This window comes from Puntigrus tetrazona, chromosome 21, assembly GCF_018831695.1.
Source record: "Puntigrus tetrazona isolate hp1 chromosome 21, ASM1883169v1, whole genome shotgun sequence".
Lineage (NCBI taxonomy): Eukaryota > Metazoa > Chordata > Actinopteri > Cypriniformes > Cyprinidae > Puntigrus > Puntigrus tetrazona.
In genome coordinates, this window is record NC_056719.1 from 15,004,169 (window position 1) to 15,030,797 (window position 26,629).

General features: G+C 37.5%; 1 protein-coding gene across 2 annotated transcripts; it reads left to right on the plus strand.

Moving 5' to 3' along the window:
• nsg2 (neuronal vesicle trafficking associated 2) lies at nt 1-25,549 on the plus strand. Of its 2 annotated transcripts, none has more exons than XM_043220812.1 (5): nt 1-238; nt 689-847; nt 3,911-4,030; nt 23,223-23,333; nt 24,412-25,549. In XM_043220812.1, the coding sequence occupies exons 2-5, from the start codon at nt 719-721 to the stop codon at nt 24,601-24,603; spliced, it is 552 nt and encodes a 183-aa protein (XP_043076747.1). In that variant the 5' UTR covers nt 1-238; nt 689-718; the 3' UTR covers nt 24,604-25,549. The 2 variants fall into 2 exon arrangements, with proteins under 2 accessions (XP_043076747.1, XP_043076748.1); XM_043220813.1 differs by lacking the exon at nt 1-238 and adding an exon at nt 357-548.
• Nucleotides 25,550-26,629: the final 1,080 nt, after the last annotated feature.

Genomic DNA, 26,629 nt, shown 5'->3' on the forward strand with positions numbered 1-26,629 from the left:
TTTAGATCCCCCCTAGTGGCTTGAGTGTAAGTGAGGGTTTGGATGCTGCGCGAGGCCGTCAGTATCTGCATCTCTCGCATCAGCGCCACGCACACACACACACACACACACACTGACACACACACACACGCACACACACATACAGCATCTCCATCTCGACGCTCCACCTGCCCTCATCAACAAGCCGAACTGAAACAGTCTTTGAGGCCGTTTAAAGCGTGAAAGTTGACCGCGTTCGGTGAGTACGTGTTTGGAAACATCTTTTCATCTGCTGCGTGTTGTGTTTGGGCGGGAGATAAATTGTTGTGGCTGGTAAACCAGCCGTAAAAGGGGCGCGGATGCTTTATTTGCTCCGTGGCTGATGTTTCAGCACCTGGATTTTTAGACAGAGTGGTTCTGCCGTGCTGTGCTTTTTCTCTTTCATCTTAAAGATCAACGCTCAAACCCGTACTTTTATTTACAAGCGCAGCGTTTGTGTATTTTGAAGCGTTCGGGTCGACATCAGACAGACGCTCGTGAGGTGTTTACCTAATGCTTTGATTTATAAGGTGTGATGTAGCTCTGCTTGGATTATTGATGTGCCAGAGGTGTATGGATTTTTTGTTTTATTGTTAAAGGTGGTCGATATTTGCCCTATTTTAATATGCTATTTTACTGTGTGTGTGTTTTAAAATCCTCTTCATTTCAGGCTGGTGAAAAGTGAAAAAACCTTTTAAACATGGTTAAACTGGGGAGTAATCTACAAGACAAAGGAGCGAAAGCTGTTAGCGTTGAGGACGGCTTTCAGAACGTCCCCCTCATCACGCCCTTGGATGTTACTAATCTTCAGTACCAAGCCCCAGACAAGGTAAGGAAGATTGGTCTTCAGGTCTTATATAATAGAACACTACCATGCTTCTTGTCAGGTCAGAAAAATATAACCTTCACCTACAGGTATTGTCACATAGCAAAATGTCAAATGGTGCTGATGCCTAGAAAGCATAGAGGCATTAACCCTACCCGTTATCTTAAATTGCCAGGCTGTATTGCACTATTCTTTGATTTTATCTTTTGGTTATGCTCTTGATTTTTATTTAATATGATGATTGTTTTCCCCAAACGCGCCGGTACAAACCTCGGGTTTTAAGGTTGGGTTGCCAGCAGTGTGCTTTAGGGTGCGAGCTGTGACACTTTTCTGTGAGTGGTGCTTCAGCCCTCATTTGGGATTCTGCTGAGGAAGGCGCAATCATTCTTTGCACCTGCTAACTGAAGTGGCCTGTCACTCTGCCCAAACCTGTGTACAAGCCAGTCACAAAAGGGAACGCTATCATATTTTAAGGGGCGCACAGCCCTAAGCAAGCCTAAGCACTCCACGCCCATCCCCTCCCAAATCCTTTACTGGCCTGCATGTCAAAGAGAAAAAGCCAGTTTATCTTTTATCTCAGATGACATATGGAGGCTGCATCCTCTGTTTAATGCCAGCTCAGAGGTGAAGAAGATGTGTTGGATTATTAACATGTCTATGCCACCCGGTGAGCTTTTTTTCTTCTCTTGTGAAAACTAGTGGCTCTCAGAGACTATGCAATAGGGTTTTATGTAAACTTGATCATTATTGTCTTGCGCAAATTAAACCCGTTGTAAATATAATATTTATATTATTTTACAGCTTTACATTTTAGCTCCAATTGAGTGGTATAGGCACAATTTTGTATATAAAGAGGATAAAAAAACAAAAAAATGCTGTTTATTTTCTAGACCGACATATTTCCTGAAAAAGATTCCGGATAAGGCCTTTTAATGTTTATTTTCTCATGAAGCACGATGATCCTGCTCTGATTACATGACAAAATACATGCGTATAGTTCTTATTTTAATTAATAAAAATGAGATTCTAATTAAGAAATTTTCTCGTAAGATGAAAGAGAATTGTAATTTTACAGAATGGCCCTGAGTCTCAATCAGAAAGATGACTGAATTTGTCTTGTACAAATTATTTGAAAGCATTTTGTTCAAATGTGCCCAATTACATTTTGAAAAGAAGATCACTAATTATAGCTTCGTGTATAATGTCAGTCAATTCAGGAGTATAAATATTCAAAGACTGAAGTCTAATAAAAAGCATGGTACAGATTTTTATATATTTTTTTAATGTAACTAATTAATAACGCTGAAGTCAATGTGGTACTTAAATGACCAACTTAATACTTCTGTGATTGTAAGAATCAGAAGTAATAAAGCAAAGTAGAATTATTAAAGAAGAGAATCATAGCATCTGAAGTTGCTGTAATCCACGCACTTGATGCAATTCTGTCCCCTAAACTTGGACAATGTAATAACCATTAATTTTTCATGCTGACATTAAAGTGTTTAAGCAGGACAAGGATCAGCCCTGCGGGAAATCATTATCTTTCTCTAGAGGTCTGCAGATAGCAATCAGGCAGTAATGACTGCAAATTATTTGAAAGCTGTCTTAGCATTATTTATTTTACATGAGCCAAGTTAAGAACACAATCTTTGAAGAATTAAGTTCATTTGCTGTAATGAGGTGTGTAGATTCATTAAATAAATACGATAGTGAGTTTTTGTCAGTCATTTGACACCATAACTGAAGAACAAATAATTTTTTTAATATTTGAGATGTAATTTCGCTAGCAATGCATCTAGTTTTGGGTCCACTGCAGATGCTCTTTTCTTTTTTTTCAGCCTTTAAGTCTGTTTTCCCAGGAGAACTTACATATGAAAGAATTTGGCCAGGTTTTCTTGTTGTTATCCAGAATCTCGAAACCACTCCATTATCATCGGACTACTAAATTCATCATCTGCTAATTGCATGCAAATCACAAGCTGCATGTTATCACCAGCTCATCATTATTCAAAGCATTTTTTCAATCAAATAGGTTGTCATCTCAGCATATCAGTACAACACTTATATTGGTGAAGATCAATCTAGTCCGATCCAGAGTAGTCCCTGGTGTCGACACTATCGATGGCTTGAATCAGCAGCAAAAAAGACAATGCGCAACCTTGCCTGGAGGCAGAGGTTGCATTCTGGGGGAGTGGAAAAATGGAATAACAATCCCAGCGATAACAGAGTGCCTCACATAGCTCAAGAGAAGGAGAAAGAAATGGAAGCAGACAAGATGGTTATTCAGGGGGAAAATGAAATGTCAGAGGGTTTGGGAAAGAGACAGATAAGCAGTAATTGCAGAGTTCATGACAAGTGGTTGAGCTTCATGCAGTGGTCTACAGGGCATTAGACTTGATCAACCTCAGGGTTTCTAGAAAGCCAGGTGGCAGAAACCGAGGTCAATACTGAGACGCAATCATCTAGAGATGTCATTCCTCCATCTGTTACTACACATCTCACCTTCAGCGAGGGTTGGGCAAAATTCTAAGTTTCGAGTTTGTGCTCTCTCTGTTCACTAGCTGGAATTTACATTGAATGACAGGATGAGAAATTCACTAAATTGCAATTCAAGAAATATGTTTTTGGCGTGTCCAACTGAAATCCACTTGAAATTTGAACGCTTGAAATTCAATTTTTATAAACCCTACCTAAACCACATACTCATGTGGTTTGAAACCAGATTAAAATTAGATTTTTGATAACCAGTTTGTATTTCAAGTAGATTTTTTCATCATCTGGGATGCAATGAGATCTACCCAGTCTGATTTGCCATGACTGAGTGCTGTTGTGGGAATAGGCTTTGATTTTGGTAAGGCCAATTATGACAATGTTACTGGAAGTCCTTCTTACCTCAGCGTGTTTCTGAGATCAGTGATTTTGAGCAATTTAAAAACCAGCATGATGTTTTATCATGAGAAAGGCCTAACCTGATTACAGTTGCTGGCTGGCTTATGGTGCAGTTCTCAAACCCTTATGGAATTTAATGTTGACATTAAGTCATTAAATCAAACATTTTGTTCGCAGGTGGTGGTGAAGACACGAACCGAGTATCAGACGGAACAGAAGAATAAGGCCAAGCTGAAGGTTCCTAAGGTGGAGGAGTTCACCATCAGTGTGACTGATGGAGTTTCTGAAAGGCTGAAGGTATGGCTGGACTTCCTTTGACAGGAATTCATAAAAAGAAAATGTAATTAGTGAACAATGATATGTTTGCCATTAATTCTGTCAGTTCTTTTAAATTGGCTTTGATGGCTTTGTGTTCCACTTACACTATACTTTCTAAAAAACACCATGGCTGGTCAGTAAATCTTACATGTGCTGATCTATAGCACTGGGATTTCTTAAAATAGTTGTGAGTCCAGACTAACAACATGGATATTCATGCTGGTCTAAAAACATTTACAAGTTGCATCCAGGTTTTTTATCATAGCATCACTACAATAGGATGGTAATACAAATATGTTCTTTTTTATGCTCTTATTTTTAAGTGTCATTAATGCTGTCAGAAAAAAAGCCGACATTCAGTAATCTTTGCTTTAGCTATTTGGATGGAAGCCTGGAAGCAGTTCTAGAAGCAGTTGGGTGATAGAGAGTTGTTGGCAGTCTGAACTGCTTTCATTAGTGCAGAGTTGGGAGAGTCTGGAGGGACGTTTTACCTGTAGCAGTGAAGGTCATTGGAGAGGCAGGTGAAGAAGACAGCAAACATTGGTAAAAGATTGACTTCCTTCTTAAATGGCAATGACTGAAACTGTCAGCTGCCTTGAAACCACAGTGCTCAAGGAAAGCAAGAATACATTTGACATACTCTGAATATTTCCACAGACAAAATCTAGATGTTCTGGCCTGAGATCATCCTTCAAATTTCTGCTTGTTATTTTTTTGTGGTACTGAGGAAACATACCGGATCATTCTTGTGTAGGATTGTTGTAGGAAACTCTTCTCGAGGTTGTTGTCTAGAATGAGTCATTCGGAGTACAGAAAGCTAACTGCAGGGTTATCTCTGCTGTGTGAAGCCTCCCAGTTGGATTTTTATCATATTCCCTGCCGTAGCTCCACCAGCAAGTAAAGAAGGAATGTTCCCCCTCATTAAATGTTCAAAACAAAAGAGAGTTGCAGTCTCTTGGTGTCTTATGCAGCCAAGTGGAACATATTAACATATCATGTTAAAATAAATGTGGTATTAAGACAACTTAATTAAGCAGGGAGGCTATATGATTTCTTAGTACAGTTGGCTGGAAGTTTTGGGAAAGAAAATATGGGGAAAAGGATGTTTTGCTCTGACTGCACAACTATACTTAGTGCCACAAGAATTTACTAAACACATGCCTATGTATTTTATTGTTGTTCAAAAATAATTACATAACTACTAATACATGTTACATATAGCGAAAAAGAAAGGAGAGAGAAATGAAGTAGGATGGGACTTGATTTTATCCATTAGGATTTGAATGGTTCGCGAGAATAGTCTGTGATAGCTGTTTCTTTGTAATCCCTAAAGATGTTTTTCCACTGTCCCCGAAATTTGGATACGATTGTCGCATTTCTCCTCTTAGAGGCAGTTTCAAACTTTCAAATTTGTCACGCAACCACTACCTTTGGCTTATTGTTATCATATGGTAAAAATACAATTTTAAAGAATAAATGTATTAATGTGCACACTCGAATCAAATGACTTATTGTATGTAATAAGTACATACAATAAAAAAAATGCTGGGTTACATACAACCCATCACTGGGTCAAATATGGACAGAACCAGAGATTGGGTTGTTTTGACCCAGTGGATGGGTTACTATACAAAAGCTTAGGTTAAACATTTAATCCAGAAACAACCTAATTGCTGGTTATGTCCATATTTATCCCAGGTTTTATGAGGGAGAATCAACAAAATAATGATGAATATAATAATGTTAAAGTGGAAAAATATTGGTATTTCTAACTTCTCACCCATTGTTTGCATTAGAATACATGATATCCGGTCGGACGGTCGGATACACACTAGATGCAGAATTTGATATAATTATATTTAATACACCTGATGCTCATATCAGATCCAAAACCTACAACTAAATTTCAACATGCTAACATAACAACAAAGATCTTGCCCATGTAAGCGTTGTTTGAAAAATCATAATCATTGTTTTACAAATTTATTTAGATCAGATTCAAAATTATGCTTTTCTTTCTATAGAATAATATTTGCTGATGAACTGTGCTCGAAAAAGGTTTTAAAATACTGAAGTAACAGACAAGCACATGCATACATTTTTAGAAGAAATAACTTGTCAAACTCAAGGAATACACCCCTGCAGAACCTTCAGGCAGTGCTGCAAACCAATTAATAATCTGCCTGAAAATAATAAAGCTTCTTAATGGAGAGCGTCTGCACACACAAAGACACACAAATTCTCATGCGCAGTGCAAAACAGATACCCAGCTAATCCTCAGACGTAGCTGCACAATCCTCAGTTCAGACACACATCCCATAGCTGAATGGATGTCAAGCCGACAGCAGACATGAGGGACGGGAAGAGAGAGATAGAAAAATAGAGGACATTGAGCTGAAATGCTGCCCCGTCAGTCTCGGCATCTCTGAGAGAGCAGCAGAATAAGAATGAAGGAGAGGGGTTGGGTGAGCGGCAGACGTGCTCGCTTGAAGGACCACTCACATCCTGGCACACCCACACTGCACTGCTAGGCCCTTCGGCTCTTGTTTAGCCTACCATTTTAACATCTCCAGAGAGAAAATGGGAGGGAACAAGAAATAAAAAAGAGGGTGAAAAAGAGTGCTTCATTGGAGGCAGCTAGTCAGATAGACAGAGAGAGAAAGAGACAGGAAAAAACACTTTTAATACACTGTTAAGCTTTTATAAAGTATTGCCATTGGCTGTACACCTTGCATCTTCTTGCAGTTTTAAAAACAGTTGTGTATGCTCCTGTAAAACATGTATTTATATTCTATATTATGTTTAAAGCATTATAGTATTATATTTTCATTATTTTGTTTATTTTGTCTTCACTATGGTAATTAAAGGGTTACTTCATCCAAAAAAGATTTTTTTCCATTAATCACTTACCTCCATGTTATTCCAAATCTGTAAATTCAAAACACAATTTAAGATATTATGCACGAAAACCGGTGGGGTTTTGACTGTCCCATTGACTGCCAAAGAGATAACACTGTCAAGATCTTTAGATCTGCCATCAGTGGTTCAACCACAATGTTAGGAAGCTACAAGAATACTATTCGTATGCAACAAAAAGAAAAATGACATTTTGCACCAAAATCGTTATTTTTGTTTTCTTTTCATACAAAAAGTATTTCTGTAGCTTTATAACATTCAGATTGAACCACTGATGGCAGATTGGCTATTCTGATGATGTCTTTTATAGTTTCTTGGACCTTGACAGTCTTATTTACTTGGCAGTCAATGGGATGGTTACAAGCCTCACAGTTTTCATCTAAAATATCTTAAAATGTGTTTTGAAGACAAACAAAGCTTTTTATGGGTTTGGAATGACATGGGGCTAAGTAATAAAAACAACAATATTTTCATTTTAGGTTGGACTAACCCTTTCAGGTTTACCATATACCTTGTACCTTGGCTTCAGTAATCAGATTCATGTACAAGTGTTATTTACATGGTAATTCCATGATACAGTGTTCAAAAACACATAGTAATATCATGCCATTTTTTCTGCTTAGTGTGAAGACAACGAACAACATTTTCATATACATGATTTTTCATATACATGGTTCTCTGAAATAATTCAAATAATACTGCTGTTACCATAACCAAAAACCAACTATGGTACTTTTTGTTATCTTTTAGATAGTGTGAAGTCATCCGAGTATCATATTTATGTACCATGGTATTAATGCAATGGTAGTACATGTGCAAATAGGTAACATTTATTGGAATATGTGTTCAAGTCAGTGCTTTCTTTAAAAAAGGCATTTAGCAGATGCCTTCTGTGCCTTTAAAAGACTTTTTTTTATGTGAAAGTCTGCAGGCGTTCAAGCTGAAATGCTTTTGTTGGTGCAACGTAACTCATTCTGTCATTGACAGAACAGAGACTGCCATGCAGAGAGATGCATTTGAGGGCATACAATCCACTTTTGTATAACGCTGCCAATCCATTCTCCCAAGTCACACAGTAAATTGTCACTGGCCATTCGCTCGATGACAAAATAAAGTACCCAATCATGGGGGAGTGCCAGGAAACAGAGACGATTGTCACCCACCCTGAAGTCAGGAGACCATGCTATGCTGCAGTTACGCTGAATTGCTCGTAGCATCCCCCTACAGATGATGGCCATTCATTGAATTTGACAAATCGTTTGCTTGGGCAAAACCATATGTTGTCAAGCAGTGACCCCGGGTAATGCAGGGGGCAGTCACTGTCAGAGTGATTGATCGTGTTGAGTGATGGTGTTTATAGTCTCCAAAGGCAAGCTGAAAACACTCAGTCCCCAGTTTTTACATAGTGCCAACCAAAAAGTATAATGTTGCCATAATTTTAATTTTGAAAAATTTCAATCCTCTCATAATTTACTCAACGTCATGTTTTTTATTTATACATATATTTTTATATTTTATGTATGTATTTTATATATTTTTTTCATACAATAATAGTAAATTAGGTGCAAAAGTTTCAAGCTCTGAAAAAGGACATGTGATTATTGTAAAAGTATTGTAAAGGTTTTTTTGGGTTTTTTTTCTGACATCAGGCTCTATCCATCTATCAGGGCTCATCATCCCCGTTGCCAGATTTTTTCTTTTCTTTTTCTTTTTCATTGATTGTTTGATTTAATAGCAATATCTGCAATAGGCAACACTGCATCACAGGCACTTAAACTGACAGTAATCAAAAAATCAAATGGACATGTCATTGCTGAGAGGATATGACATTTGGTGAGGAAAACGCAAAAAATGAAATAATAAGATAAAATTTATCAAAGGCTGTCAAGTCAATATCATTTAATAGCGCACCAATCTGTCTACGGCCATGTGAGTAATGGTAACAGAATTTTCTTTTTCGAGTGAACTATCCATTTAAGATTCTATCCTTGAAAAACCCATATTGATTTTGTACACTTTAAAATTCTCTGCATCAACCAGCATGTCGTAACATGGTCAGTATTACATCACACATATCTTGTATCTGCAGTTGTCATATTCTGTGAAGCCAGAGACGCCATTAGAATTGAATGAAAATCTTGTGCAATTTACTGGAGTCATTTGTCACGTTAAAATGCGACAGTGTATTTGAACTCCTGCGGGACGCGCTGTTCTCTGTTCACAACGACAGAGATGATTTATGACACCAGATGGCTTTTCCTCTGTTTGAACCCTGATTAATCTCACCTTCCACCACTGCTGGAGAGTCACATTTATCTTTTTTGTCTGCATCTTTTCAGATAGAAATATCACCCACTTATTGATGTAGACAGGTTACACGTTTAAATGCTTGACTTAATTACTCGGCATTATATAAGGTCACATGTGCCTTAAACAGTTTAACATAGTATAAGGTTATAAATGTCTACACCGAAAACTAGGCACACCTAGATTCTTTTTCTGTGCTAAAGGATTTTTCAGTGCGTGTGATGGAGAAAAATGTGAACTCAACACAGTTTTACATTGCATTGTCAGGTTTATAGAATAAAAAAAAAAAAAAAAAAAAAAAAAAAAAAAAATATATATATATATATATATATATATATATATATATATATATATATTAAATAAAGTTACACCTGCTTTGTTTAATGTATAATTAGTTTTTCTAGAAATAATGAAATATCACAAAATAAAATGCATGCAAAAATAAATCAATAAAATAATACAATATTTTAGTCCCCAGATGAGCAAATTCAGCATACTGTTCAACACATTGTGAGCTTAGCTGTGACTAATGAATCTGGATTGTGTCCATGCTGTAGTGTGATCTAATACAAATTGCAAATTACTTTCTCTTGAGTCACACACTTCCTGTATGTTCTGTCCTAATGGAATTCAGGCAATACCCAGATAAAATATGTATATGAATACCAGACATTATTGCTTATAAACCTGCACTGGTAATTGAGGAGAGAATGAAATGCGTCGAAGCATATTTTGCTTTTTGATTAAAAAATACACTGTATTTTTTGATACCATATGACATCATGTATTTTGGGTTCCTTCATTTATTTTTGTTATGATACAGCTTTACAGGACATGTCCAGAAAATTTGCCAACGCTGGTAAAAAATTTCCAACAGAATGGCAAAACATGCATTTTACTGTATCTGGCTACACAGCAAAATGAGTTCACGTTATTCTATGACACTGTTGCCTCTCTTGAGCCAAAGCCTCTTACCTATGCACCTATAGGGTGCTTGGGGAGCAATTAGTAGCATGGAGCAGCTCTCCCTACTGCACAGTTCCTTTCTGTCTTTCTCTGTCTTTCAGCACACACTGTTAGCAGGGCTAATGGCCAAAATGCCCACAGGCTCGCTGGTGTGAGAGACACGGCCCTGGAGAGGCAGTCTTGTTATTCTGCCATATTGTTGATTACCCCCTACAGAAGCCTTCCAGCTCTACATTGGATCAGAGAAGCAGTTAGCACATCGCAAGTAGACTACACTTGAGAGGAAGTTAGATTAGCACTGCAGTATAACTGACAGATACAACTAAAGGCAAGGATTTTCCAAAGATTTTCAGTCTGGTTTAGATCAGGAAACTAAAAAAAATTATACAATTAGGAAAATGTGCACCAGGTCCCAGATTACCACAAATAACTTTTCAGCGTTTTCGAATTTTGAGTTAATTTCAAATATCTAATATTTGTATTATTATTATTATTCTACTGTATATACTGTGCTTCACAATACAACAGTTTTTTTTTTAAATATGTCCAAAAATTGCTCTTCTACTCCTGTTAGGTTTATCAAGTGTTCAAACACTAGCCCAACCAAAATGAAAATCATTGCTCATTCAATACTCTGAAATACCAAATACTGAAAGATTCTCAGGTTTCTCAGAGCTGTATCTCTGTTGCAGTTAAAAAAAACAGTCTTTAGAATTCTGAGATAAAAGAGTAGCTCAAAGGGATTTTTTTCTCAGAAGCTTTCTTTTCTCTTGCCTTAAACATTGTGAAGGATTCTCCGATAAATAGTGTTTGTCTTCTAGATTGTTCTTTTGTCCCCTTCAATTTGGGCATCTCCAAAGAGACCCAGCCTAATTGGCTCATATTAAGATACAGTAATTGGAGCTGAACATGACATTTCTGTCCTACCCCTGAGGAGAATTCTTTCATTTGTGTCACTTCTTCTTTTATGAAACGGAAAGGAATTTCTAGCCGTGTAGAAAGCCACACTAAGAAACAGTGTTTCTGTGTAAATAGTTGTCAAGACTTGTTTTGGCTTATTCAAAAGCAGTTGTTATGAATATGTAAAATTCATGGTAATTAGGCAATAATTAGATTAAAAAATGCTTTATGGACCAAGGCGTTTTTTACGTGTGCAGAAATTAATGCTCCCATTGGTACAAACTGCAGTAAAAACTTGACTACAGTAGATGCTGATTAGTACAATTTGAAAATATGGCTGATAACTGATTATTCATAGATGTTTTTAATTGATGTTGTTGTTTTTGGATAATGATCAATATATAATAACCAAACCATGAGAAACTTTTAAAATTATTGCATGACATAAACGTTTCAGTAGAAAATGACATTAAAACAAAGTACTGTTTTGAAAATAGTGAAAATAAAACAAAATTGTCAATGTTCTATGCTAGCAATGTAATACGGTACTAAAGCTACAGTATAATACGATACTAAAGCTACACACACACACACACACACACACACACACACACATATATATATATATATATATATATATATATATATATATATATATATATATATATATATATAGTCACGGGGTGAAGAATCACACGACAAGGAGAGCTCAAAAATAAAAGCCCCGGAAGGTGGTTTTATTTACAAACAGTGCAAAAGTCCAAACTGTGTTTTGGTGTGATTGTTCACAAACTGCTGTCTAAGGGAACACAAGAGAAAGGCACAGGTGCTCCTTTGTCCTTCGGGACTCTCGCCCCATGGAGGCCGAACGGAAGGGTTCGGTATTGCCAGTGGCCACTAGGATTGGAGAAAGCAGTTTTAGGTTTAGCGGATTCGCAGAGAGGTACCTGCCACTATCCTTTAGTGAGGACCAGAGTCGAGATGTACCAGGCTCTTCCCAGTCAATCCAACAGTTCATCCACTGAGGCATGGTGTATCCGTCAAAATCAGACACTTCGTTGAGGCGTCGGAAGTCATTACAGAAGCAAAGGGTTCTGTACGATTTTGGGACCATCACAATCGGGCTGGACCATGGACTCCATGATGGTTCAGTTACCCCTCAATAGCTTCCCGGTGATGCCTCTGTGGCACGGTAGGGCCGCTATCGGACTGTATATGCCATGTGGCCAGGAACTTGCAGAAAGCTGTGGGGTCGAGGACCATGACTCGGTCTCCGAGCTGGTATTCCTGTGGTTGGGCTGCCCTGTTGTAATGGCGTTGTAATGGCGTTGTTGTGGCTGTGCCTTGCTGAGGTGTTCCTGGACTAATGGCATGACCTGGTCGGTCCTCTCTCTCATCTCCTTAATATGTTTGACCATCCAGCAGGCCACGTGGTTTCCGGCTGAAGATAAGCTCAGAGGGGGTTAAGCCAGTTGAGGCCTTGGGGACTTCCCGATTCCCAAAAAGGACGTATGGTAGCATGAGGTCCCAGTTGCATCTGTCCTTGGCGGCCATTCTTCACGGGGATGCCGACTTGGCTGAACAACATAAACAGCTCATTTACTATGGCTTTTTGTAGGGGAACTGCTTCTGGAAACCGGGTGGCATAGTAGACAACCACCAGGATGTGATGGTCCATCCTGATGCACTTGAAGGGCACCTCGATGATAGGTAACGTATCAGTGGGCATGGGGGAGGAGTGTGGAGCGATGTCACTGCATGTCGGACAGGCTTGGGAGAACAGCTTCACGTCAGCCTCCAGGTCTGGGCAGTGGAAGTCGTCACGGATTTGCTGGGTGGTGTTGCCTGTCCCGAGGGTGGGGTGCAAGTGCGCCAACTCCAGGACGGTCTCCTTCTTTGTACACAGCATCACCAGCAACAATTTTTCCTCCCCCGTTCGCTGAGCGACACAATAGAGCAGGCCATTGTTGATGACAAAGTGTGGGAGAGGATGGGGCACAGGCTGAATGTCTTTCCCCTCTATGACCCGAACTTGGGGCCAATTAGCACAGGCACTGGCAGGTCCTTCAGGATCAACGGGCCAGGTGCCAGGAGCAGCCGAGATTCTTACCCTGCGGGCTGGGACTTGGAGTGTATCCCCATGCACACATGTGATGGGGAGGTAGGTCTTACACTCCATGCTGTGGGCGAGGACTTGAGCTTTCAACCTCAGCTTTCAGTGCTCCGGCCGGTGGGTCACAATGCAGAATGCATCGAATGCAGCCTGCCAGCCATGTCTGCGCTGGGTTCTCTGTAGGCATTGGGTCATCACGTGGAGAGGGAGCCGCTGGCCTGACTATTGGTCACTGGGTGCCCTCCTGTGTGTTCTGCTCCTGGACCACCCTCCGGGTAAACAGCAGCACTCGCTCCCCTGCCTCCCGATGTTGGGCTGCATCCATCAGCTGGATGGCCTCAACAAGCTCCAGGGTGGTGGTATATATTATACTCAATGAAATACAAAATGCATATAAAATCTTGGATTAAATTTATGCTTTCAATTCTGCCATGGCTTTCTCTGCAAAGACTGGTAATTCTGACTTTACATTTTTAAAACAAGCTATATGAGGTACATCTTGGTACCTGGAAGATGGTGTCTTAGGCAGTGAACAGAGCGAGGCCATAATTTTTTCTGAGAGGAGAGACTGGCATTGATACTTAAAAAATAATGAATAAACACCCTAGTCTTTTTTGTTCCCTTGATGCCTAATACGTCAGTGTGATTTTCCCCAGCCTCTCCTGTTTCACCGCTGTGTGTCTGTAGCAAATGCTTAGGAACAGATGAAGCTTAAGATTACAAATCCCTCAACTATTTTTTTTTTCTTAAAATGTCTGTTCACAAAAATACAAGGTGGGAGGAGTGGGTAATTTGGAAAGCAGATGTCTGAGGTATTGTTCATCTAATAAAAATAAAAGCTGGATATCTTCTTTAATACTCTGTGGTTAGCCTTGGCACACATCTCATAACAGAGTTACTCTTGGAAAATAAGTGTTCCGTCATCTGAAGCTCAGGGATGCATTGATTTACTTATTGACTGGTATCACACTGCTTTGTGGGAACCGTTGTTATGCAGCAAGAGTAGATGAAACTGAGAATCTCAGAACCCCTGAGGAAATTGTGACGGATGGGCTGCTCACACATATGGAGTGGAAAGCGGTCTGGCTGTGTTTGTAGGCGATTGTTGCAGTTGCAGAGGCAGCAGGGCAATGCCAGGAACAAGGGAGACTCATTGAACCCACGACTACAGTATCCCAGAGTCCTCATAATGAAAGCACAGGGATGCTAAGACAGATTCCTTTTATACTGATTGCAAAAAAAGGAAAGACAAATGAGAATTTTATTTTTACTGAACTAACAGTGGGGAGCAAGTGGCATCTTCTTACTTAAGTCTTACATTTATGTGTGTTTCACCTGCACAGAAAAAAAATGCAAGAAAAAATACAGAAGGCAGTTGCAAAATGTGCAATAAAAGCCATTTGATTATATTCTAGTAAATAGGAAATACATGCATTGTTTGGATCATCCATTAGAGTCTCACAACAGAAAACACATGCCTCTACTTACATTACTGTGTAATTAAAAAAAACTTACTTAATTTTTGTTTGTATTGAACACAAGAGTTAGTAAAACCTTTATTCACTTTTTTATTCACTTTCATACAAAGCATGAATTACAGGGTCAGATTTTTGATTAAGAAAGCTAAATAATGCACACTATTATGCTGTGACTTAAAAACAATTTTAACATGCTGCAAGATTTTTTTTAATGCATTAGGATTGCTCTGTAGCTTACATGATATGGTGTTGCACTTGAACTGTCATGAAACTGTGGTATGGTGTGTAAAATTGGTGTTGCAGAAACATCGCCACAGGCACATATTTTCAGCGAGCCTGGGTTGAGAATTAGTGTAGCTATAAGGTCAGAACCACTGAATGCATTTTACAGGATTCATAGATCACCTTATGAAAAAAAAGTGTATTTAAAGAAATTCAACCAAAAATGAAAATTTTGTCATAAACTGTGGTTGTCTGTAATTCATAAAATGCAAGTGAGTGGCTGTCTATATTTGAGAATGAAAAAAAGCACATTCAAGGAATAAAATGAATACCCCTGGATCTTGGCAATATATCAAGGTCTTATGAAGTGAACAATCGGTTTGTGCACAAACTGAACATTATTTACTACATTATTACCTGTAATCCAAAGCTTAGTAAATGATCCAGAGTGATGTCCTGTTCACTTACGAATCATATTTCTGGGTGTGCTTTAGGAATGATATTTTTCAAATAAAGCCTAAGTAACTCTTATATTACATACAGGACACAGTGAAAATAACACAAATATGACCGTGAACCAATACATAAAGTGCAGCATAATTTAAAATCACAAAGTTTGTTGATTGCATGTTTCCAGTGAAGCTGAACTTTGCTCCTGTCAGCATTTAATTCACACGCATAGACTGTCATGCAGAGGACACACGATCAGGGTACACATTTCACAAGATTTCAACTAGATTAGACTACTAGTTTGCAAGTTTTTTTAATTTAAATGGTCATTAGTCAATCAAAGATTTATTTAAATGATATAAATGCATATTTGCTGAATGCTGATAGCAAACTAGAAAGTATTATAATGTTGCTAATAATATTAAAGCAATCATAAAACATAAAACTGTAAGCATTTTAATTTCTTTGTTGTATCTGATTATTAGATATACTTCTATCTGTATTAGACAGAACTGAATGTTCCCTTTCAGTCGGTCATCCGACGTGACGTCTCCGTTCCCTTCTTCAGAGAACGAGGGTTACATACGTAACCGAGACGATATCGGCTAACAAGAAGAATATGAGCACCGTATGCTCCAGCACTTCATTTTTCAGTGAAGTCAAAATAAAAGTCCCGTCTCTCACATATTGAACAAACAGAAAAATATATCAGCCATTGCAGATTTTTGAAAAATGCCAAAAATTGGCTGATATATCGGCCTTCGCAATATTTCAGTCGGCCACTAAATCTGACCAGTCACAACTCTGAATCCCCATTTTATCCATCAAACAAATCAGACAGGACAGTAGATTAAATTCAGTGGACTTAAACATTTGTTTTGTGTACTGACACCTTTCCATGCAAAATGCCTACTGTTGTTCATTCATGTTTATTTATTGCAATAAGTAGTAAAAAAAGAGCATCTCTTGTTGTTGTGTTGGTGCTTTAGCTGAGGCACTACAGTGATCTGTAACAGCACAATAAAAAAGCCACAAAACAGTTTTTATTTCCTTAAAAAGGACAAAATTTGAAAGATGATACATTTGTTTTCTACCAGAAGTAACCTACTCTGTTTTGTATGTCAGCATGTTGTCAGTTTCCTGTTTGCTCTGCAATGTATTTTTTATTGTGTGAGAACATGATGTATAGTATGACAGCAGCATGGCTTGTTGGACATAGGCAGGTTTTTGCAAAGGGTCACTTGACCTTATTTTATACTTTTGTAGTTTAAAGGATTACTTCACCCCAAAATGAACATTTTGCCATTACGGTAAAATAAATAAAGTCATTCTTTTAGTTTTCTTTCTGTAAAAAAAAAAGTATTTCTCATCACTTCATAACATTATGGTTGAACTACTGATGGCAGATGGAGTATTCTGATGTAGCCTTTCATACTGGACATTGGCAATGGTATTTACTTGGCAGTCAATGGGACAGTCACAAGCCTACTTGGTTTTATACAAATACAATGTTTGTGGGTGTTTTTATGATATACAATATCATAAATATAATATAATCCAATGAACTTCGAAGAATGTTGTAATAGCGCCTTGTTACATGCTCAGAAATGTGATATCATACACCAAGTCCAAATAACAGATTTTCTTCTTTCTTCTCTCCAGATACCAAGAACACTACCAAAAAAACCCTTTTTTTATTTTTCTGTTCAGTCTGTCCTCTTTCATACTCGGTTCTCTACTCTATTGTCTGCCCATCATGCTTGCTTTATAATTCTCCCTTTTAATAAATACTGCATGGCCTGCTCCCACCTGACTGTTCCGCAGCTCAGGTCATAATTTGCCAGCCTCTGTGACTCCATGTTTGAAAGAGCTTTTCCTTGTTAGAACCTTGCTAATGGTTTTGATTGTTCCCCCAAGATGCATTTATAATTACCATAATTATGGCACAATTTAATTTACTTCTTGTCTGTTAGGCACTGTATTCTGATACACAAGGCCAAGACTGATTTTTCCAGCTTATAATATGTCTGGCACTTGTTTACTAGCTTTGATAACTGAATAAGCCATGGCTATATATAAAGAGCTTAGCTGGAGGTTTTCAAGGACAGTCTAAATAACATGTTCTTGCTGAAAATGAGTTTAGATGAAGTTCTACTTTTTACAAAAATTAAAAAATGCTTAGGCCTACAGATTGCCTTTCAATCAAACTGTTTGCAATGGGCCATTAAGTGAGCAAAACTGCACTTTTTTTTCTCTCTAAAACTCTCTGCTTTCAGTTGTCAAACTTATTACATTGGTTAACCCAATGTCACTGTGTTTTGTGGTTGTTGTTATTTATAGATATTTATGTATATTAAAATAATGGAAATGTAAAATAAATGTAGACAATGTTTCTATCCAACAGTAATGGTAGAATTTAAGTAGACTTTTCGTTGTTTGGCATAGAATAGAACTAGTTTGGTACTAAATGCTAAAGATTTTAAGCCTCAAAACTGGTAAAATGTGGTGAAACCTGGAATTATATATTCTTTGAATGTTCAAATTGTATAATATCAGCTTGATACAAAACAGCTTTGTGTTCAGTCAGACTTATTTAAAAGCCAAGTGTATCCTTCAAAAAATATATAGTCATCCAGTTAGGTTGGAGCTTGCCAAAAAGAGAAAGCCCAGTACTTCTAAATGTTGCATGTAGTATACATTAGAGTGAGACTAAACTGGAATATGGAAAGGTATTTTAGCAATACTTTTCCATATCTATTATGTACATCTTTGCATGTAATAATTTTATTTATAATAAAAAGACTGTAGCCTCTATAGTACATGCAGAATCAGCATAAGCATTAATGCTCCCAGCACTCCAGAGAAGATGAGCTATTGAATAAATCCACCCTAGGGATTATGGTTTTCTGGACATAGATTAATCTGACCCCAAAAAACAACACTATAGGGACCAAGAAAACAGCAAAACACCCTACAACCTTGAGGCTCATCAGTAGGGCACAATAACGATGAATAAACTATGTGGGGGTGACAAACATGAAAACAGATGGTGGTATGTCTTGTGTGCCACAAACACATTGACATTTGAGTCAGAATGACCTCATTTTATGCCGATTCTGTCCCCAGTCTGGATTTGATCTGGTAGAATGAGGCTTTTTTTGTGGATCCCTAATTTGTTGTGGATGGAGATGAAAAAAAAAAAGTTTAATGTCTATGAAGACAGAATGGAAAAATAATGAATAATTATTCATTTATTTATCCTGCAAACAACAGCAGGTGCTCGGATTGAAGCAAAAAGACAATTCAAGACTTTCCCCATCAAACCATGGCCAAATTTTATGCAGGATTTCTGAAAATCAGAAATAATAAAAAAATAAATATATTTTTAACATTTTTTGAAAATGTCCCATCAGGGGGTTGCTTATAACACTAAAGTGGTTCAAATCTAGATGCTACTCAGAGCATGAAAGGCACCCAGCCATTTTGGTGCTAGCCCCACCACTTAGCATCATACTACAAATGGGGCCAATTTTGGCAAAGGACATCAGGCTGTACAATTGTTTAATCTGTGATAAGACGATAAATAAATGGAGAGAGATAAACAGATAATGGTTAAATGATTCTAAAATGAATGCAGCTGATACTGTGTTTTGCATTTTACATCACTAGTTTCTGTCATGCATCTCTAGTAATGTTTTTCATAACTGCAAAAAAGCAGACCATTCTGGAAACTACTGTTTACTCTGAGTACTAAACAAGTGGTGCTTCAGTCCATCAAAAGGGGTGGGGCCGACTGCTATATAAGTTAGCCATTTAGTCAGAATTTTCTTATTCAGCTCAAAGATCATATCCTCCTTTGGCTATGAAAAAGAAACAGCAGCAGGAAACCTGAAGCCTACTTGGCATAGAAGATTCCTGGCAGTATAAGATCACCTTTCTTGCTGATGACTTGCAGATGCACGAGATGCACAAGAGTTGTCATGTTTTGGCGGCACCCTTCCTTTCATGGATTCAGCACAGGCCAGTGTGGCTAATGTGAGCTGATTGTCATCGTCACAAAGGCCATGCAGTATCGGTCGCTCCTGAAAAGCACTGCTCGCAGACAGGCGAGTGGTACCTACAGACAGGAAGTTGTCAACGATCCTCCTGTTGAAGGCTGGCCCCATTGTTCCTGGAGGTTCACGACAAACTCTTCAGGTCTTGGCACACCCTCTGCATTAATTTTTGCAGGTTCTCATTACTGTTGACAGCTCTGAAAAGAGTTAAAAGAGTCTAAAAGAGGCAGTTAATCTCTGCTCTCCATCAAACCTGGGATTGAAGAGTGTGTCCATCCAAGCCCCTTTTATTCCATCTCTCTGCTTAGCTTTGGTGATAGAAGCTTTGTTCAAGAAGGGCCCCTCCTTCTTACTCAGCATATGCCCAAGCTCTGTGATAGTGGATGCACATACTTGTAAGAGCACTTCTTGTATTTTTCATTACCACAAATAACAGGGCCCCACTTCCTTTTTCTGACCTGCCACTTGAAAGACCGATGGCCACCACGACTCTGGGCTTTAAAAGCTATTCCAGGCATTTCAGGGTTACTTGCTCCAGTTCACTTGTGGACCTCCCCATTTCAGAGATGTCATTCAAGCTTTTGTCCTGGGCAATGACTCATTCTCTGGGCTGAAGTGCAAATTCTGCTTGTAAAAGTGGGCAAAGAAATGGTTCCTCCAGGAAATAACAAGTCTTCTATAGCCACTACTTCCTTGTTCTCAAAAATGGTAGTCTCAGGCCCAATCAGCCAGTTCTAATTGTTGACATTAAAATACATCCTTGTGCAAATATGTCCCAAGGACTCTTTTTTATTGGCGGATCTAAAAGATGCTTCAAGATAGCCCTTCATCACAGACCTTTCTAAAGATTCATGTTTGAGGGGGTAGCATTGACTGGGTGATGTGGAAAACTACAGAAAACCAGTTAAGAGGTGTGATATGGATACTCTTCTCTACACTGGAGTTTGCTAATGATCTGGCTATGATCTTCCACATACACCAGGACATACAGGAAAAGACATACTATCTTAATAAATACACTGAATGGATAGGTCTAAGGATCAATTTGTAGAATGCAGAGCTAATGATACTCCATATCCCAAATCCCCAACCAGTGCAGGTAAACAGAGAAAATCTTCCAATGACCAAAGATTTCACATATTTGTGATTTATGAAGATATGAGGGAGCAGTGGACAACAACATAAAGAATCATCTTAGCAAGGCCAGAAATGCATTTGGAATGCTAAGAAGTGTCTGTATGTCCCAGCAGTATTACACAAAAACTGAATTTGCACCAGAGTTGTGTGCTTTGGGCACCTGCTAAGGAAAGAACCTAAAGATATTACCCAGACAGACCTCGTCTGGACACCAGAGTATAGGCAGACCAAAAAACAACTGGTGTCGGACCGTAGAGCTAAGAACCCAAACCACACTTGAGGCACAATCCAGTGACTGGCCCAACAGACAGGAGTGGAAGAATTTTGTTGCTCCCCTACATGCCAAGGTTGTAATGGCTTGTCAATATGCAGTCCTGTCCTTTAGGTTGTCTCTAACCCCACACACATTTTTACAAAGTGAGTGGCCATGGCTCTTTACTCTCTGAGGCAGATGGGAATCTGTATTATGAATTATCAAAATGATTGGCTCGTGTTAGCCAGATGGCCGAGAGCATGAACTCCTTGCTCACAGGTCACTGCTGCTTAGCCACATGGAGCACCTTAACCTAGTTGTTAAGTTTTTGAGGAGAGCTTGAATCTAATCCACATTGTCCATATACTGTGACAACATGGTACTTATGCACAGTCAAGCCGTTTCAGTGGTTTCCTTATGCCTCCTGTCACTTAAGATCTGTCACTTTGTAGCTCATTGGTCAATCAAATGGGTGATTTACATTTTGTCTTGAGTTTAGGCCTAACGATTGTAGAGACATCCTCAAATCAAGACACAGCTATGTGCCTGAGGTGCTCACCACTCTGTTCAGAACACAAGTCATCATGCTTATTGCTCTTCTTCAGAGGATGAGCAGGTCACTGAGCTTGCTTCAGCGTAGTTTCTAATGGTGATATCTGTGCGACAGTCGACTATAACTTGTTGTCCACCTTCACCAGGTTTTATACCTTGGATATCCCTCTCTCCAGGTCTTGTTACTGTACATAGTCCCAGCCTAGCCACATAACTGGTTCATGCTTATAGGAGTCTTAGTTCTGTGCACTCCAGGTCTGGGCTATAGTTAGTTATAAAAATAGTTCCAATTAAATGTTAAAAGTTTTATCCATTGTTTTTGATAATCACAAATGGATATTGTAACTTCTAAACACTTCATAATATTATCATATTAGTGTTTCTTTACCAATTTCTTAAATTTTGTATTTTGTTATATGGCTATGACAGAATTTTCTCACTTGTTTTTCTTAAAAAGAAAAAGAAAAAGTGAAAAACAAATCTGCCAGTGATTGAACGCAAATAGTTTTGCTGTTGAGTTAAATTTAGGATTTTATATGTATGCTATATATGTGTGCGTATGCCTTTTGTCTAAAATGACAAATATTAGTAAGCAGCCTTTTTCCTGTTTGTTTTGGAACTTCTTTGTATCTGGCGCCATCCAGTTCAGAAACCACAATATCTATAGAAAAATTTTAAATCTGATACTCACTCTAGGTCAGTTGTGCCTCATCTGTTTTCTTACAATCAGCCATAATTCTATGGATTCATTTGTTAACAATCATTTTGACATAAGATGGCAGGTTTTTTTATGATTTAGCAAAAGGATTGCATCAGTTTTCTGACAGCACAGGCATTTTTCAGGAGAGATCTGAAATATTCAGATGTCAACTGGGTGTCTCCCAATTATCTTTCATTCTTATTTGCATAATTCTAATTAGTCAGTCTTCAAAAACATAAATTTGCTGTTTCTTGGACTAAAAAGCTAAAAGTGGCCCGAATTTATACAGAACTAATCGTCCTTGACAAATTAATCCAGTCTGGTCGAGAAATGGCTTTTTTAAGCCTGGGATTTCTAGATTGAACCACACAGATTTATTGTCTGAGCTGCTTTATCGAGACAAATGTAGTGTGACAGATTGAACTGCATCCTGTGAGGTGAATGTACTTGAAGATGACAGTGATGTGAAAAAATTAGCACTGATGGGGAAAAAAAACACAACAGAGATGTGATCACACTATTGTCTCCATCCAAGCGTTTAGCTCCAGTTCTATCTTTGCCTTTGCAGAGGTTTAAAGAACCATCAGAGAGCTTTAAACTGGAACTTGTTTTGTGTTTGTTAAATAATTGACACCCTTGCAGTGTTGATGTATGGCACACTTTTGAATTCATTTATAATATGTGAGAATAACATAAATGCCAATTCATTTTAATGAGGGTATCATGCATCCAACTCAGAAAAATAGAACCAGAAATATTTCTTATCATTTTTAAACAGAAATTGGACATTGAAAGAAGATTGCTAAACTCTCAATTAAACAAAGATAAATTCAGAAGCGGATTCGCTTGATGTTTTGCTTATTTTCATTGCATTTTGAATATTTTAATAAGAAAAAAGAGCATGCTCGTTGTTTGGTCGTGTTACCAGTTTTACTGTTTTTATTCAAGCAAAAAGGTTTCGAATGTGATGTAATTTTTCTGTTCTGTTCTATTCCCACAACTGTCTTTACAGTTCAAGGTTATGACCATTTAATCTATAATTAACTCATTTGGCAAATGGTTTATTACAAAGTGACTTGCATTGCATGATAATGAACTTTCTGTGTTTTTTTTCATATACAGGTGACCATTCTCATCATACTGGCCTTGGCCTTTTTGGCCTGCATAGTGTTTCTGGTGGTGTACAAAGCGTTTACCTATGACCACACCTGCCCTGATGGCTTTGTGTATAAGGTAAGCAAATTATTTCTCATTATTATAACTCATTATTTCAAAACTATTTAAACAATTAAATGAAATACCATCTGTAATGGTTTCATTTGATTAATTTCAAATGAGTCTAATTTCTGAAAATGAGACAAATCCATTTTAAAGGATGAATTTTAAGTTCTGTACATATATATATTTCTTTAAAATTGGTAACACTTTATTTTGATAGTCTACTTCAGACATTCTACTAACAGTAAAGCAACTACATGCCAACTAACAGTCGTTAGAGTATTAGTAGACTGTCTACTTAATATCTTTTAACATTTTAGTTCGATGGCTCCACAAAAAGCCAAATTAAAAGGACACTTTGTACACTTTTTTAACTATATTTTTAAAACTGCACTTTCTGATGTCAAATTTTACTTTAAAGTTAATTTCAAGTCGTCTTTCAATGTCATTCTTGATAATAGTTTTAAAGTGTTACAGAATATTACATTCAAAGTTCATATTTTTAAATGCACTTAATTGCATCTTAATTATTACAGATTGGGGTGTGAACTAGGGATGTGTGATATTCGATATTTTAGCGCTAATGCTAATTAGACGATATTAGACGAGTGTTATTGTGACAAACTCTTAAATAATTTAACATTACTTTTTATAGGTGTTTTTACCTTTATAAAGACTTTTTTTTTAAAGTGTCCATTGTCTTTTGAATACTGCTAGTTGAAATTGTTTCAATAAAACATACTAGTAAATCACTGTAAATAAGTGGGTCGTTGTATCTGAACCGACTCATTTAAACTGTTGATTGATTCAGAAACGAATCACTGTCATGTTGCTCAGAGACGCAAAATAATGCTGTGGATGCGTTTGGAAGGATTTTTGGCAAAAATAATTGCGTCTGAAAAGTCTCTCAATTAACGTCTTGTTTATTGAACTGGTGTAACAGCTCAATATCACATTCGTAATCATGGTCATTTCTGGAGAAAAAGTGTCACTCTTTGTGTAAAATTTATTAACTAGACTATATAAAATGATATACTGTGAATATTTACATTTTCTTGATTTTGTAATGAGTTTTTGTCATTTTTTCGAACAGCACAAGCGTTGCATCCCTGCCTCACTGGAGGCCTACTACACCGCCCAGGACGCCAACAGCCGCGGACGCTTTTACACCGTCATCAGCCACTACAGCATGGCCAAGCAGACCACCTCTCGCTCTGTTTCTCCATGGCTTCCCGCAGGAAGTGCCCAACATGATGTCAAGCCTCCCAACACAGACAGCCAATGAGATTTTCCACGCTGCTTTTTAAAGATTTGTCATCACATCCACCTGCATCATTCAATTCCCTAATCTCCCAATATTTCCACTGGCTCATTTGTTTCTTTTGTGTCCAGTGATTAATTTTTTAGCTGCGTAGTTTTAATCTTTTGTTCATTTTTTATGATTATTTATTCATATTTATTTTTGCTGTATTTTTTTTTTTTTTTATTTAATACTCAACTATTGTTTGTACAAAGGCATGACTCTGCAATCTTGTCAAGCGGTTTCCCCACAATGTCTGTGAGTGTCAATGACCCATTATGGAAGCAGAATGTCCATACGCCCCTTATGTAGTTAGGTAACAACAATCTTGAAAGGCATGATAAAACAGGGAGTTTTGTGCTTTTGTTTCTAAAACAGCAGAAAATATACATACATGCTCTCACGTTAGAATATGAAAACAGACACCCTACTTGTTAGACTCATTTTTATGTACGACCTATTACAACATGTTATTGAAATATTAATATAGGCCAACAATAAAATGGCAAAAGAACATACTGTAAATGTACAGAACGTTATGGTTCCTACTTTGAACCTCGATGTAAATAACTCATGAGAGCAATTACCCATGGTGTGTATGTTCGTCAGACACATTGTAATATTCTCACTGTTTCTCAATGGATGGAGGTGTTTAGAGCTTTGCGACTTGCTTTAGCTGGTGTCTATGCTTGCATTTAACCAGAGGACGAAACCTTGGACTCTTGAGATGATTTGGTGAAATGTCTCATCTGAATTCCTGCCAAAGCTTGATTTTCTGCTCTGTTTGGTCACAAGTCTGCTCTTTTTCCATTTTTATATTTGTTGTCAGAAAAATCTTGTGCTGTTGTTAGTTGAGATGTAGCAAAGCCTTGAGTATTTTTGATTGTGTATCCTTTAGGTTCAAAATAATAAAGATATACAAGGTGTTCAATTGTTGTGTCTTTTGGTTCTTGATGAGTAGTCGATTAGTAGTCCATGATGTGTGTGTGTGTGTGTGTGTGTGTGTGTGTGTACAAAATCATATTCAGACGAACTGGGAAATCTCAAAAACTCAAACAAGAAAGATCAGTAAGCCTTTCTATGAAGCCTGTATTTATAACACATTATACGGGTGTTCTTAAGGCATTATAATGAGTTCATAATGCGTTATAAATACATTTATAATATGCTGTATCATCTCATGAATATTATTTTAATGTGTTATAATGCTTACTTATTTGTGGTTATAACTTTTGAGAGTATGACAAATTCTATTATATTTCTCATAGTTATAAGGCATTATAAGTGTCATATCACTTATATAATAATAATAATAACAATACTATTTTTTATTAAACAGCAGGATCAGATATCAGATGAGATGAATGTGTAATTTCACACATTTACTTTGATTTTTTTTTTTGGAATATCAGTTTTATTCTAAAGTACATCTTAAAGTATGTTTTTATAATCATTCTCTAAAGAAGTAATTAGTGGCATAAATGCAAAGATGGACTTTATAATGAGTTCTATATAATAAGTGCGTCAAAACACATTTAAACTATAATACATTTTATTTAATTGCATTAAATGAACATGCAGCTAAGTGTCCAGAATATGTTAGACCATATTATTTAATATTAAATATAAATGAAATATAAAACAGCTTTAAGAAAGAAAGATGTGATTTGTTGTTATAATTATTTGTAGAGAATTTTCCTCTAACTGATACGCAATTAATTAACCGATACAGCGATAGCCTTGAAATGTACATTTTAGAAACACTACTTAACTACTTAAAACAATGTCCGATGACGTGGTGAATCTGTCCGATGACTCAAAATGATCACAATTTCTCTCTCGTGGGTGGGCTGGCGTCTCATATGAGTGAAGCACAGCAGTCGCACATTAGACTGACAGCTGGTTTATTTCTGCTTGGCTAATTAGCAGCCCTGTTCATCTCGTCTGTTCATAGCTCTCCTTCACCTCACATTCTCTCGTGCTGAGAAGACCGAGCTACATCCTGAATGTC

What these genes read in the sequence shown, in the direction of transcription:
- nsg2 (XM_043220812.1), top strand. Translation starts at nt 719, where the DNA reads ATGGTTAAACTGGGGAGTAATCTACAAGACAAAGGAGCGAAAGCTGTT. An exon ending in AGTACCAAGCCCCAGACAAG is followed by an intron (nt 848 to 3,910) that starts GTAAGGAAGATT and finishes TTTTGTTCGCAG; the next exon opens with GTGGTGGTGAAGACACGAAC. An exon ending in GAGTTTCTGAAAGGCTGAAG is followed by an intron (nt 4,031 to 23,222) that starts GTATGGCTGGAC and finishes TTTCATATACAG; the next exon opens with GTGACCATTCTCATCATACT.